The 16,511-nt window shown below is 36.6% G+C and overlaps 1 protein-coding gene across 1 annotated transcript in view; it reads right to left on the reverse strand.

Moving 5' to 3' along the window:
• Nucleotides 1-16,511, reverse strand: part of SCIN (scinderin) — a 78,425-nt gene that overhangs the window by 37,912 nt on the left and 24,002 nt on the right. Inside the window, exon 4 of the mRNA XM_054563846.1 lies at nucleotides 13,554-13,703. Coding sequence (XP_054419821.1) covers nucleotides 13,554-13,703 — 150 coding nt within the window. The remainder of the gene's footprint in view (nucleotides 1-13,553; nucleotides 13,704-16,511) is intronic.

Below are 16,511 nucleotides of genomic sequence, written 5' to 3' on the forward strand. Positions count from 1 at the left end.
GCAAGGAAAGAGCTGATGATGCTTAGAATAATGAGATGAGTAATCTCTTCCCTTCTTTGAGTTTTCTTCCCAATTATGTGTGTATAATGGCATTAGTCTTTGCTTATACAACCAGTTCTCTGATCTTCCCACATGTTTCAATCCTATCTCCCCATTTAGTGTTGTACATACGACCTTATTTTGGTGAGGCAGGACATATCAGTTATGTAGGTTTATTATGCAGTGTCTATGATTTATCAGCATCATGAGAGAGGTCTGGGGCTCTAATGGCGCTGGCTGTTGTCCTCTGCAGTAATAAAATATGTGACAAACGGTTTCTTAGATTATGGGGTTTCTGTGTTAATGGTAAGAAGCATTTGTATCACATAAGTAAAAAAGCAACTAGAAAGTGTAAGAAGTGAACAGAAAATGCAGGCTTCCAGTGAGCCATCTGTTCTTACCCTTGTAGAGCACAACAAAATAAAATATGCCATCACCTAGCAAGGGAGCTCCAGGACAGTGACTCTCACAGCGACCGATATTCTATTGCAATGCATTTGCCAGTTGCTTCAAAACAGATTTTAATTAACATTTTTGTCTTTTCCACATGCACTCTATCAGACTTCATGTAGTTGTATTTTCAGTTCCAGTTTGCTTTATTAGTTGCCAGCATTCACTGAAATAGAGCACTGATACTTGGTTTCTCAGTCATGCAGAGTTTATTTTCCAGTATGGCTTTTTTTTTGTTTGCATACTGATACTAATATATTTTAAACAACATGCTAGTGCCTTTTTCCTGATCAGTAGACTGTTATGGAATATCCAGAATGGAGGATTTCCTCTTGGTTTACACGGAGAGTGTACTATATTTATATGAAAAAACTGTGCTTTCCTGACAGTCACTTTATAATCCTTTTTGTAAATAATAAACATACATGAGTGTGTGTGTACATACACACACATACATATATACTCCACACCAAAGTAAACTGTAAAATTGTAACGCACTAGATACCCTTACAAACAGAATAGCAATAACATTGGCTTTTAATTTGGCCAAGTACTGTCAATATAACCCAGTTCCACAACAGTGTGATTTTTGGCTCTGAAAAAAACAGGACTTAGAAGCCCCATCCAGATGGCCTCAATTTTAGAGAGTTCTTTCCAATATGTGAACACATTTCCTTCTGATAATAAACAAATATTAATTATAAAATAAATACTAAGGAATTGTGGGTTGTTGACTCTTGAAGAGTCAGTCTTATATCTGAGCTAGGCTGTTAGCACAACATATATAAGTAAAGTAATATAAAATGAACATTTCTGTTGACTATTATTATGTATTTTAAAAACAAATTTACAAAATGTCCAAGAAGAGTGAATCATTGAATTGTAGAGATCTGGCTCTTTGATATCTGAATTTTGGCTAATTCTTAGGAAAGGGATAAGATGAAATTGACAAACTGTTGAAAGAAAATATAGTCTTAATGTTAATATTTAAAATTATATATCATCACTAATATTATAACATGAGGGGCAATATGGAGAGATTAGAAACCTGCCATTCTCGTTGAACATGTGAGTTGATCAACTCAGATACAGGTTTTGTGGGGTCAAAGATCCACCCTTTCATGCAGTCCATCCGTCTCAGAACTGCATTCTGCTATTTACTCCCTCTCCCTATTACCTCACTCCAGCTGCAAACTACAGGGAAAAGTACCTCATTCAGAAATGACTGCCACTGGCGTTCATTTGGACTGATCCTATAAAAGCAATATCTTATCAGTAAGGTCACAATCTTCATGTTGAACTTTGGTGTGACAAAGTGAAAGACTAGCTGAAATATTATTATATTATTGCACCATAGGGTTAACTACATGGTCGATATAGTTCTTAGCTTTCTTCAGACTATCTCAACTTCCCCCACTGGATGAACTGGTGAGGCACAAAATGGGGACCTGAATTCAATACTAGAAATCCAAACAGAAGATTCACTAAAATAAACAACAAATGAATGGTGCCTTGAACAGTGCCTGGCACATAGTAAGCTTTCAATAAATGGTAGATAGTAATAGCTAGAGCAATGTCAGCGCTCTGGAAAGTATTATAACCTTGTAGCACGCACTACTTGTCACTATGATTCTTTGGACTTTGGATGGATACTCAGTATTGTTGTCTTAAAGCAAAATAAAAAAAATAATTACAATGCTGAAATGTAGGACCATTCCAATGCTTACAATATTAAATGTTCAAAATCACTGCTGATGTTACTTCTTGTAAATTTATGATGTATAAAACCTTAGGAAGCATTAACAATGTGCACAGCCTTTTGAAGATTTGGGGAAGAATAAGAAAAATATATTGGAATATTTATAAGATAAAGCTCCACATCTGTTTAGTTCCTTGGAATTCAAGGAGTATAATGACTCAGCTCAGTGGCGAGAAAAGGCAGCAGCAGGACTAGGGGCAACAGCCCAGAAAAGTGGTGGAGGCCAGCAGCCAGCAGGGCCGAGCACTCGCGCGTGAGAGGGGTTAGTGTTTGTGGTTGCTGGACACTGAGCGGGGAGGTGACCTGACCCAGAAAGGGCGATTATACAGATGGGGGTATCCAATGGCAACTCCTGGCAACATGCACTGCTACTCATAGAATGAAAATTGTTAGACACCAGCCCTTTATTTCTTGCTGTACGAGGTACTTTCACCCAGAGTATTTATAATCTACCTAACATGTGGGAAGGTACTGCAGTAAATATGAATAAGCTTGACTCAGTTATTACTTTCCGAGAGGCTAGTTGTAACTCTCCATCTGTGGAAGGAAGACTAGAAGAATATATGAATTATCATTATCTAAACACTAACTGCGCCTTTATAGGTGCACTTGGTTTAAAAACTAAATCAATAGGATGGCTTTGTTCATATTTTCACCAACATTGTAATCTCCAATGCAGGGGAATCATTTCTCAGCCTTTCTGCTACAAGTAAGTGTAGTGTCCATTCTTATCAGGTTAAAATGCAGGAAAGTTTTCAAAGCAATACTATCCTCTAGAGAACAGGAAAGCAAAAGGAATGGTTTGCCAGTACCATGTAGCTCACCGTTAATTGCACTTATTATCCAAAGATCAATGAGCAATGAATTAGAGCTGAGATGGTCACACAGCTATGAAGGCAGTGCCTGTCCTAAAGGAACTTAGAGCAGCAGTACTAGGATATAAATGCTATTTGACAAAACACTGGGGGGAAATGTGAATACATTTTTACTCTTTTTCTAAATAGATATCTCTAAAGGACAATTGAAGAACTATCTGCACTATTCAACTCTAGATTTCACTTACAAGATATCCAGATGAGGTAGATGCATCTGGTCCACTTGCCAATAGAATGACTAAGTGAATGATTTTATTTTCAAGTTGTCAATTAGCATTGTGACAAGATGAACACAACTCCTACGTTGGGAGATCCTTTGGAAGTTAATCTAGCCTATACACTATTATAATATAGTCTAAAATACATAAATTTATCATGACAAGACTTCAAACTAACGGTAGTATCATTCTGACCATGCTTTCTGGTGTTTGCGGACCTTTACAATCTGTCCCCACGCTTTGACTGTTTTAGATCTAATGCATGTTTATCTCCTCAAATGGATAATAAAATAAGGAGTCTTTGAACTCTATTGGGAACCAGTACAGTGTTCAATAAGTATTAATTGAAACAATATGGTAATCTAATCTAGTCTTTCTTCCAACTTCCTTTTTCTTTAATCCAGATTCAGAAATAATAACTGCACGGGGAGCCTTGGTATTTTTATAAAAGCAAGAATCTAACCATTCAGCAACATGGCATCTGTTTCCAATTTCCCTGTAGTGTTTTTACCACCAGTATTCCACCACTAGCATTTATAATAATTACAGACTTAAGAGGTTTATTAAATTATATTGAAAAAAGCCTTTCTTAGAAAAATTCATTGTTTCCTGTTGTCATTTCAAACAACTTGCCCCTTCGTATTCTTTTTCTGATATCTGCCAGATGCTGTCTTTTTAAACATGAGCAGCTGCAGGACCCGATCCAAGGTGCTGGCAGAGTAGGGAGATGTTATACTCACCGTCTCCCAGGACCAAACTGGAATTACAACGAAAATACAGAACAATCAACCTGAGTAACCAAATAAAGATTAACTGAACAGAAATCTTGTAACCCAGGATTTACAGAAGAAGCCACATCCAGATTGATGGAAAGGGCGGAGATGCAAAAAGCTCTGGCCCCACTCCCATGGGCAGCAGCTGAGATTCCAGAGGGATATTTCAGCTACAAACGTTCTCCCTAAGAATCATGGGGTCTCAATCCCAAGCCAGGCTCCCCAGCCCAGAGCACCAGAACTGGAAAGAGGTGTCCATATACCATCTGGCTGTGAAAATTGGTGGAGATTCAGTCTGCCAGAAAGAGACAAGAGTCTACTAGAGACACAGGTTCCCTCTTAAAGGACCAATGCCCAAAAATCTTGTTTGCAGGCACTCACCCTGGGCTCTAGCCCAGGGAGGGTGGAGCAGAACAGAGTCGCATGAGGAGAGACTGGGGTTAGTGGCTCTGTGGGAGAGAGCTAAAGGGATACTGTCTGGGCCTCTGTGCTGAGTCACTCACCCGCACTGCAGATGCCATCTTTCTTGCGGGGAACACTTCCCTCCTTCTGGCAACAACTGGGGGAATGCAAAAGCCCAACTCTCTGGATTCCCTGGCTTTGGGGTCGGGGGCCATTCCTTCCACTTCCCAGAAAGCATGACTGGCATCTCCCCATCATGGGAGATCTGCTAGCCCCACTTTATGGGATCCCAGCAGCCCCACCCTCCCAACTTCGGGTGGCTATGCCCTGTCAAGGTCTGGGCAGAATACCAGAGAGACTGTGTTGTGTGGCTCTAAACAGGAACCATTTTTTTCCTTGCACACCTGACTGTTGCAAAGTTCTTCCTACACATGGCCAAATCTTGGTCTGTTTTGGCATGATAAAATATCGTGGCCTATCTTCGTGACTCCCTGAGACCCCACTTCATCACAAAAGTGTGTGAGCACCAGTGGATGGCATCTGGATTTAATATACCCTGGGGCATTTGCTGGGTGGCCTCAGACCCAGCACTCACACCAAGTTTGAACTTGTATCGATCTAGTGAACACTCCTTGCCCCTGCCTGGTGACTCACTGACAACCTACCTTGTGTAACTTGAGTCCCACCTGAGGCTCTTACAGCGACTCAGCCTAACAGACAGCAGGCAGGGGGAGTTGGATCTCAAAGTGTCTTGGTATTCTAGCTGACCTGTCTTCAGGCCTGGTGCTGGTAAAAGTGGTCCTTGGTGCACAGCTTGGTCCTTCCTGTCAACATCCTGGCCCAGGAGAAGCAGCTGCAAACTGTGGGTTACTTTGTAGCTCCAAACCAGTTGCCCGGGGCCAGTCACAGGCAGTATCTGACACTGCTTTGCACTAGAGTCCTTCCCAAGAGATCCAGAAGCAACACACCCAGTGACCAGCTTCAGATAACATTAGAAAAGAATCTAAATATTTTCACAAGAGGCATATCTAAAGGGAGATCTTGGCAGGCACTAAACCCTGCTGAAGTAAACTCTGTTTCATATGGTCAGCATCTGCGCAGCTGCTTGTACACTGTTGTCTGGGTTGATCCTCACAGTCAGCCAGCCTGAGGGTCAGCCCCATGTACGAACAGGTCAATAGCAATCAAGACTCAGTTATAACAGTGGGGACCACATAACCCCCACCAGAGGCATTCCTGGAGCACCCATCTCAGGTGACCAAGGGGACTGTGCCACTGGGTCCTAAAAGATACCTACTACATAAAGTCACCCTACAAAGACTGAAAGTCATAGCAGATCTACCTAATGCATTAAACAACAACAACAATAACGACAAAAACACAAAGAGGCAGCCAAAATGAGGAAACAAAGAAACATGCCCCAAGCGAAACAACAAGAGAAATCACCCAAAAAAGAACTGATGAAATGGAGGAAAGTCATTTATCAGAGTTAAAAAAATGGAGGTAGAAGAGGGTAAAGGGGGGATAAATGGCAACAATAAAAGGAGATTTCACTTTGGGTGGTGAACACATAATATAATATACAGATGATGAATTATAGAATTGTACACCTGAAACCTGTGTAATTTTATTAACCAATGTCACCCCAATAAATGCAATAAAAAATAAAAAATAAAAAAATAAAAATGAAACATTGATTATTGACCTTAGCAATATTTCCTCTGCAGATGTTTTAGGCCCCCTTCTAATGTTTGGGGAATGTACAGGGCCACTGAAAAAAGTTTGGGACCTTAGGGCTAGTGAGATATTTAATTTTCCTTCACATTCATGGATTATTTGTTTTAAATATAAAAAGAACCACCAAGAAAAAAGCTTTGCATAATTTATAGGAATCTTTTCATGTTGAATATGTTTATAGTAAAGAGAAAGAACAGAGTAAAGTGTGACTTTAGTTATAGGTTTTAGTTCTATTTATTGGATTATTTTCACATGAGCTTGTAAAAGTCACTAAAGATACAGATAAGGGGCTGACCACACATCCTGTTTCCCCAGATGGTCTCACTGATATACGTCCCCATGTCCTGTCTGGTTGATGTCTCTATTACTCTCTAAAGTGTTTGAAAAAACAGTTATGATCATTCTAAAGAAAAACCACATTAAAATTTTGTGAAAATAATGTTGTGATCAATAAATAGCTGAAATACCTTAAAATAAAGATCAGTTTTTCAAAAAATTATCAGAAAAGTTATTTTTCATATTTTTAGTTTTGGGCACACCAATGAGTTTGAAAGACATGTTCCAAAAATTCAGCATCTAATATGGAGTAATGATAATAGGGTTATTTAACTGGTTGAACTAAGAAAAAAATCTTATTTACTATAGCAATAAGAAAAATAAAGTATCTAGGAAAAAATTAAACCAAGGATCTAAATGACTTGTACTCAGAAAATTACAGAACACTGAAGGAAGAAACTGAGGAAGACACAAATAAATGGAAGCATATACTGTGTTTATGTATTGGAAGAATTAACATCATTAAATTGTCCATACTACCCAAAGCAACCTATAGATTGAATGCAATTTCTATTAAAATACCAATGGCATATTTCACAGATCTAGAAAAAACACTCCAAAAATTTATATGGAGCCAAAAAAGACCCCAAATAGCATCAGCAATCCTGAGAAAGAAGAAGAAAGTTGGAGGGATTGCAATACCTGATATCAAACTACAGTACAAGGCCACTGTAACCAAGACAGTCTGGTGCTAGCATAACAACAGACATTGATCAATGGAACAGAATAGGGAGCTCAGAAATAAACCCATGTTTCTATGGTGAATTAATATTTGACAAAGGGGCACAAGCATATGATGGAGTAAAAACAGTCTTTTCAATAAATGGTGTTGGGAGAACTGGACTGGTGCATGCGAAAAAAGGAAACTCGACCACCAACTCTCACCATATACTAGAATAAACTCATAATGGATAAAAGACTTGAATGTAAGTTGTGATACCATGAAAGTCCTACTGGGAAACATAGGCAGTAAAATTTCAGACATCCCACATGCAATATTTTTGCCACTACATCTCCTAGGACAAAGAAAATAAAGGAAAAAATAAACAAACGGGACTAGATCAAATTAAAAAGTTTCTGCATGGTAAAGAAACCATCATCAAAATGAAGAGGGAACGGACTATATGGGAAAACGTATTTGCCGATGATATATCAGACAAGGGTTTAATCTCCAAAATATACAAAGAACTCACAAGACTCAACCCCAGGAAGACAAACAACCCAATTAAAAAATGGGCAAAGGATCTGAATAGATGCTTCTCCAAGGAGGACATACAAATGGCCCATTGACATATGAAAAATGCTCAGCATCACTAGCCATCAGAAAGATGCAAATTAAAACCACAATGAGATTATCACCTCATACCTGCCAGAATAGCCATCATTAATAAATCAATGAACAAGTGCTGGCGAGGATGTGGAGAAAAGGGAGCCCCGGTGCACTGCTGGTGGGAATGCGGACTGGTGCAGCCGCTGTGGGAAACAGTATGGAACTTCCTCAAAAAATTAAAAATGGGACTGCCTTATGACCCAGTGATTCCACTGCTGGGAACATACCCTAAGAATCCTGAAACACCAATTTAAAAGAACTTATGCACTCCTATGTTCATAGTAGCACTATTTACAATAGCCAAGGCTGAAAACAGCCTAAGTATGTATCATTAGATGAATGGATTAAGAACTGTAATACACAATGGAATACTATGCAGCAGAAAGAAAGAAGGGACTCCTACCTTTTGTGACAGCATAGATGCAACTAGAGACTATTATGCTAAGTGAAATCAGTCAGTCAGTGAAAGACAAATACAATGACCTCACTTATTTCTTGAATCTAATGAACAAAATAAAGTAATGAGAAAAATAGGACCATAGACATGGGAACATGGAACAGACTAATAGCTATGGGAGGGAGGAGGGGAATGGTGGAAGGAATGGGAAGGGATTAGTCAAAGAATGTATATGAATGACTCACAGACATGGACAATGGAGAGCGGATTAACTGTGGGAGAGATGGGTGGGCTGGGTGGAAGGGGGCAAAAAGGGGGAAAAATTGGGATGACTGTAATAGAATAAACAATAAAACAAACAACAGCAAAAAAAATAATTTGTTGAAAGTCCTTGACTTCAAGCCATTACTAATAGTCATATCTAAATTTCCAAATTTTTTGATAAGTAATTTTAAAAGATTCCCATGAAAAATTAGTTACTTAAAAGTTCAATTTTAATTTTTTTTAATCATCACCCCAGAGGTATTATTCACTGATTTTAGAGAAAGGAAAATGGAGGGAGAGAGAGGGAGAGAAACAATGACGTGAGAGAGAAACATTGATTAGTTGCCTCACACACACGCCCTGACTAGGTCTGAACCCACAATCCAGGCACGCAACCTGACTGGGAATTGAACCCACACCCTTTCAGTTCATGGGACAGTGCTCCAACCAACTGAGTCACATCAAGCCAGGGGAAAAAATGAATTTTAACAAGTATTTTGAAAGATTTTTATAGTTTTTAGAATCGTTCTCTAACAGAGTTTCAGAAAAAGAAATAGCAGCCCATCATCTTAAACTAGGTAATCTTGTATGGGTGTGCTATCGACCAGTTTGAACCACTTTTGAAACCTATGAACCTCTTTTAAGAAAATACTTTTTAAGTGTGTAAAATACAACACAAAGTACTACAATGAAAACCTATTTTTTTAGAATGCAACTATCAAGATATCAAAATATATTTTAAAACAAACTATAAAGTAACATATGAGCGTCTTCATTAACCCATTAAATAATATTACTGAAGAGCAGGTGTAATCTCTATCATAATTTTCAATTAGTGATTAACAAATAATATTTTGCAATAAATGATAATTTGACCTGAAGAGTCACAGGTAGTGCACATGCTACTTTGATTTGTTGACTAAATTCACAATGGGAGAAAATTTTCATTACAAGGTTAGTGAAAACAAAGCTGTGTTTTTTTCCCCCAACAAAGTTCATGACCTCTTGAATTCTACAGTTATAGTTAGGTACAACATTAAGAAAACCTAAACAAACTAGTTTATCACAGGTGCACAATTAATTCATTAAAAAACTACTAAGTCTCCCTGACTGGTGTGGCTCAGTGGATTGAGTGCTGGCCTGCGAACCAAAGAGTAGCAGGTCTGATTCCCTGTCAGGGCACATGCCTGGCTTTTGGGCCAGGTTCCCATTTGGGGGCATGTGAGAAGTAACCATACACTGATGTCTCTCTCTCTCCCCCCACCCTTCCCTTCCCCTCTCTCTAAAAATAAATAAATAAAATCTTTAAAAAAAAACCAAAACTACTAAATGTTGTGACCAGGCTACAAAACAACAGGTATAAAAACAAGAAGCCCACTGAATGTTTTTTAAGAAAAAAGTAGACCCTCACTGAAAATTCAGTTCACTGTGTAAGAGTTGTCAAATATAATGGAGGATATAATGAATGTATTCAATGGAAACAATGTATTTTCTAGGATTTAAAAAAAAAAACCAAATGGAAATTCCCTCATACATAAACATGCATTTTATATTAAGCAGTATGTCCCTTAGTCCTATCATTGAATATTTTATAGTCAAAATTATATTTTACACGTATTTTTCTTCATATTTGCATCTTCTTATTTTAACAGTATAATATATTAACTGGCAGTTTAAACTTATTCCAAGCTCTGAGAAAGAAAATATACACATATACAGTTAAGGCCTCAACCTCAGTGGCGTCATTTCCTGGAACACACTACACATGATTAGAGTTAACCACAGATGATTGCCTAAGAAACAAGATAGAATTTCATGTCACTGGCACTGAAAGTGACCATAGGAAGCCACTTTGTCCAACCCCTCATTTTACAAAAGAGGAACCAGAGACAATGAAAGATTAAGGGACTTACTTAGACCCGAGATGATAATGAAAAAGCTCAGTCTGAGAGGTAATGAACTCTCTACCCACCACCCACTGTATAAGGATGAAGCCTGTTCCTGAGTCCATTTCTATAAAAGAATAGCTTTGAAACTATCAAAACAAAAAGTTACAATCGACTCAAAATACGTCTTATTTATAGACTTTTGTTTCCAAATATAAGAATTAGAAGACTTAGGTGGTGATTATGTGCCTAGAACACAGGCCTTAAAAGAATATTAAAGGTCAATAATTTGTTTTGAAGAGTCTGCAAGGTCTAATTCATTAGCGATGTTATTCTATTGAAAACCTTCCTTTCCTAAATTTTTTAAGATGACCTTTTCCTTCTGATTATAAAAGGAATATATATCTATTATAATAAATTTGAAAATACAAGGACAAATGAAGAAAATATCAAGCATCCATATCCAAAAAATCAAAGATAATATTGGTAATGTTTTAGGATATTTCTTTTAGATATACAGGGTTTAGCACAAATAACACCCTTTTTTATTATATAACCTTTTATTACAAAATCATAAGCATGTAATTCTGTAACATAACAATATCACTCAAGCATACCATATGACATTTTGGGTGAAATGTTTACATTAAAACTATATATTATTACATCCATATTAGTACCCTATACCATATAAGTACCCTACCAACCACACTCAAGCAGGCGTTACTTCGGCTGGACCCTGTATATGTATATATGAATATATAACTATAATATAAACATATATTAAGATAAAATTGTATATAAATTTTTATATTATGCCTTTTCTCTTAGCATTAGACCATGAGTGGCTTCCCACTGAATCAAAATTATTTTTAAAACACCATGAATTTGAATATTGGTGTTTGGTGATTATTAAAGCAATAAAGTTTATAAACATTGTAATCAGCACAATTATCTCATATAATTTTTTATGAACAAGAACATTTATTATAGAGTTTTAAAAGAGTAAAACATTGAAAGTCACATAAATATAAACGAGGAGAGACTTGTAGATGGAGAGCAGGATGGGAGCTAAGGGTGGGAGGAAGTAGGGGGCAGAGGGATGAAGCAAAAAGGAAAAAGGACTCAGGGACATGGACAACAGTGTGGTGAGTGCTGGGGGGAGGGAGGAAGAAGGGGACTAAATGGTAATGGAAAAAAATACAGTAAAGATTAAATTTTAAAAAACCATCTCCCTAAAAAAAAAGAAAAGAGTAATTATCTGGTAGGTTAAAAATAAACTGTACTATATCTATATCTGTATCTGTATTGGTATCTGTATCTCATATAATTTTTGATCATTGGGTTATAAAGGCTAACATTGGATTAGGTAACTGTAATACGTTACATTGCTCTAAATAAAAAATTTTTAGAAAATATGTTTATAAGATACTCTTTAAGAAACTTTAAATGCAAATAGCTAAAATCATTGGGGAAAACTACATACTATTCAAGGAAATTACAAAAATTAAAATTTGGAAATACCATATGCTACTATTAAATGTGGAAATATTCAAAATAGTTTACAATATTACATCCTGACAGAGCTCAGTAAACTCATGAGGGATCTCAGTGCTTATGGAAGGAAGCAGTATTTGATGCAAACTTAGTTCCTGGCTCATTTTAGGAGTTTAATAAATATTTGCTGAATGAATAAATGGGAATCAACTCATCAGCATGTACCTAGACACCTGAATATGATCCTACCCTTTGACTGATGACCCTACTTAAGGGAATATATACACTATACCCACTCGGGTACTCACCACAGTTTTCTTAAAGGGGAAAACAATAGGTCAAAACTTAAAGGAAAAAGGAAAAAGGACTCAGGAACATGGACAACAGTGTGGTGACTGCTGGGGGAGGGAGGAAGATTGGTATAATGGAAGATTGGTATAATGTCCAAGATTGGTATAATGGGGTAAGGAAATGATGTAGGTAATAAACAGCCATGAAGACAATTTTTAAATTAATTTAACAATTGTACTAAAATTATAAGCTTCTTTCTTCTAATCCTTTGTTTAAAATTATTGAAATATTTAAAAAATATTGGTAACTTAATCTTTTGGTATAAGATTTTATTTAATTCTTTTAATGAAATACTTGTTAAAATAAAAAAATCCTTGCATTTAAAAAAAAGTCAAGAAACCTAGATGAATAAACTACTTTTTCTTCCAAAATATATTTTTATAGGAAGCCTCCAAAGAGTCACCTATCTATTTGTCCTTGAATATCACAGAAGACAGGGTCAAGTCTTTCTCCAATAGCCACACCAATGGTGAGAGAACAGTCTTGACCATCTTCTTTCCTGGAACCATGACTTAGATAACTATATTTCCTCTTTCCTAATCTCAGCCTAAGGAGCAGAAAACTTGTTAAAATTAATACCCATACACATGCACATACATCTTGCCCCACACACATGCCTGCTGGGACTATACCCTAAGAATCCCAAAAAGCCAATTCAAAAGAACCTATGCATCCCATTGCTCATAGCAGCACAATTTACAATAGCCAAGTGTTGGAAGCAACCTAAGTGCCCATCAGTAGATGATTGGGATCAAAAAACTATGGTACATTTACACAATGGAATACTACGCAGCAGAAAGAAAAAAAGAACTACTACACTTTACAACAGCGTGGATGGAACTAGAGAGCATTATCCTAAGCGAAATAAGCCAGGGGGTAAAAGACAAATACCATATGATCTCACCTATAAGTGGAACATAACCAACAAAACAAAGCTGCAAGGAAAATACGACCAGCAACACTGAAAGAAAAAAGAAACCAACAGAGTCAAGAGGGAAGAAGGGAGGGGGCGCGGGGAAAAGGAAGGGAAGGGGCAAGTCAAGGAACACAGAGCAAGGACTCATGGACAAAACCAAAGTGGGGAAGGACTGAGGGAGGGAGATGGGGGAGGAGGGCGGGGGAAAGTGGTGGTGGGAAGGTGGAGACAAATATATTTGAACAAAAAAATAAATTAAAAAAAATTAAAAATACTAAAAATGAAAAAGTTGTAGCCTTTCAAAACAACCTAAGTCACATTACCTGTATAAGTTCTGGTGGTTCATTTCCTTCTTCCACCACAATTAGTTGAGATCTTCCATTCCTTTCATTGTCCCGAATGCCAATGGCAACCTGGCTGGCCTTTACACGCTCATATTTGTTGCACGAGGAGCCAAACCACTGGTAAATTTTCTAAAAGAAAGAGACAGATCTTTTGACCCCAGAAATATGTGGCAGACATTCAGGCCTGTTGTAATACACATTGTGATTAACTCCCAAAAAAAGAAAAGGTATAAAAAATAAAAATATAAGGTCACAGAAGAAGACCAGACCTAAGGTGGTGAGCATATACAGATGGTTTATAATAAAGTGTGGACCTGAAATTTATATAATTTTATTAGCCAATGTTATTTCAATACATTTAATACTAAAATATTTTTAAATTATCTATTTTCAGGTATACATGATTTTATTTAGTACTTAATTATTACCTCATTCTCTATTCTGTTGTTCTCAGCATTATAAAGTAAGCATTTTTTCCAGTATCGAAAATTTATGTTAATAAACTATTCTAATAAAGAAAAACACACCCACATATATTGTACAGGGGTTTTCATTACTATGTGAGGAATTAGACACTAAATGTTCAATAACAGAAGAGTAGACATATAAATTATGACACAGGAAAAAATAAATACTTAAATATCAAAGTTACACTTCAATAGCAATTTAGAGAAATAGAAACAGAATAGTTTGATATTTTATAAAGTAAATAGATATTAGCTGACATTTATATTAAATATATATATATATTTTACACTTAGGTACAGTGTTCTGAAGCTATAGAGATATAACTGTAAAATAATAACAAAATATCATTTTCTCCATTAAATGTGGTTTAACAAAAATAAGAAAAAGAAGTTTAATAGTACCTAAGCCAGCTGGGGTGCATATAACGCATATACAACATATAATGTGAGTTATATAAACTTTTAGAAAGGCTTTTTTTGTTTGAGCACAGTTTAGCACCATATCAAAAAATTATATGTGCTTTTAGAATCAGGAAATTTCACTCCCAAGAATCTATTCTATAGTAGTCAAACATGGGATAAAAAACAAAGAAACAAGAAAGCTTTCCATCTACAGAAATATGGCTATGTAAATGTCATTACAAGGATATTGCAGACTACATTTCAGTTGTTAAAAATTAAGAAAAATGTTCCATTACTGCGAAAGAAAATTATCCGAGGTATGCCAACAAGAATAAAATACACAGTTTTAAAAAATTACAGTTTTAACACCGGGGGATGGTCATGTATATGCAGAAAGAAAATTTTCAGTTTTCATGGTATTAAGTCAGTGTTTTTTCCTTTTTTTAAGAAATGTCAGTCACATTATTAGGTGCCTAGTATGAGCTACATGTTGGGGATAGAAAGATGAATAAGAGAAAATGAGCAGGAGAAATATGTAGGCAATCATTGCTAGTAATATGTCTACTACATTTGGTTTTTAAAAAGTTTCCACACATATTTCATCTAGTTTATCTTAAAGAGGAGGTTAGCACAGCGATTAAGTATGAAGGAGACAGACCTTGGTGGCCACTTACTGGTTACGTGACTTCATGTTTGCAGTTTTTAAAAGAACAAGTAAATTAATAACGGCAACATAAAAGTGTACACAAGGCTCAAAGACTCGCTCTTTTCTCTGATTACAAGAATTTCCAGTCCAGAATTATTTCTTTATTCAAAGGTAATTTACTGCTTGCCTAAAATGAGGCAGGCTCTCTTCCAGACCCTGGGGCTACCACTCTGAACCACGTACTGCTACCGCCCTCACACCCTCACCCGAACCCGTTCCTGACTGAACTATTCCACATTCCTCTTTAATAGTAAAGTATATGTTTTAAAAATACAAGCCTTTATAAGAAGTAAAATAAAGGACTATGCTTTGCAATCCCTCTTGAATTTGATTTAGTTATTCAACATGGTTAAGGGGCATTTCTTTTCAGTTTTTAAGAGAATTGTGCACTTCTAATGTTTCCTCCCTAACCTTTCTCTCCATCTGGGCATCTGGGCTCACGTTTGGAAGCACTTTGAATATCGTAACCAGGTTAGCAGTTACAAAGAGTAAGGATACATGATTCCCAATGATCAGTCAACCCCTAATCACTGAGCATTGAAATCAGGTGATGGAGTAGGAAGGCGATTTTTTTAAAAAAATTATTTTTCAATTACAGTTAACTTTCAGTATTATATTGGTTTTAGGTGTGCAGCATAGTGGTTAGATGTTAATATAACTTATGAAGTGATCCCTACACCACCGTAAACCCAGTATGCCTGTGGCACCATACATCGTTCTTACAATATTATTGACTATATTCCCTAAACTGTACTTTACATGCCTGTGCCTATTTTGTAACTACCGATTTGTACTTCTTAATCCCTTCATCTTTTTCACCCAGCCCCCTAACTTCCTTCCCATCTGTCAACTTTGTTTGTTCCCTGTATCTATGAGTTTGTTTGTTTTATTTGTTCATTTATTTTGATTTTTAGATTCCACACACAAATTAAATCATATTATGGTAGTTGTTTTTCTCTGACTTACTTCACTTAGTATAATACCCTCTAGGTCTATCCATGCTGTTGCAAATGGTAGGATTTCATTATTTTTATGGCTGAGTAAATCCATTCTGTATATGGACCACCTCTTCTTTATCCAATCATCTACTGACAGGCACTTAGGTGCTCCCATAACTCAGCTATTGTAAATAAAGCTGCAATAAACATAGGGATGTACATGTTTTTGGATTACTGTTTTGGATTTCTTCAGATAAATACCCAGAAGTGAGATTGCTGGGTCACAAGGTAATTCCATTTTTAATTTTTTAAGGATGCTTCATACTGTTTTCCACAGTGGCTGCAACAATTTGCAATCCAACCCACAGTGCACGAAGGTCCCCCTTTCTCCACATACCCACCAGCACTTGTTACTTATTGATTT

This window comes from Pteronotus mesoamericanus, unplaced genomic scaffold, assembly GCF_021234165.1.
Source record: "Pteronotus mesoamericanus isolate MK-2021 breed Mesoamerican mustached bat unplaced genomic scaffold, CSHL_Meso_final scaffold_85, whole genome shotgun sequence".
Taxonomy (NCBI): Eukaryota; Metazoa; Chordata; class Mammalia; order Chiroptera; family Mormoopidae; genus Pteronotus; species Pteronotus mesoamericanus.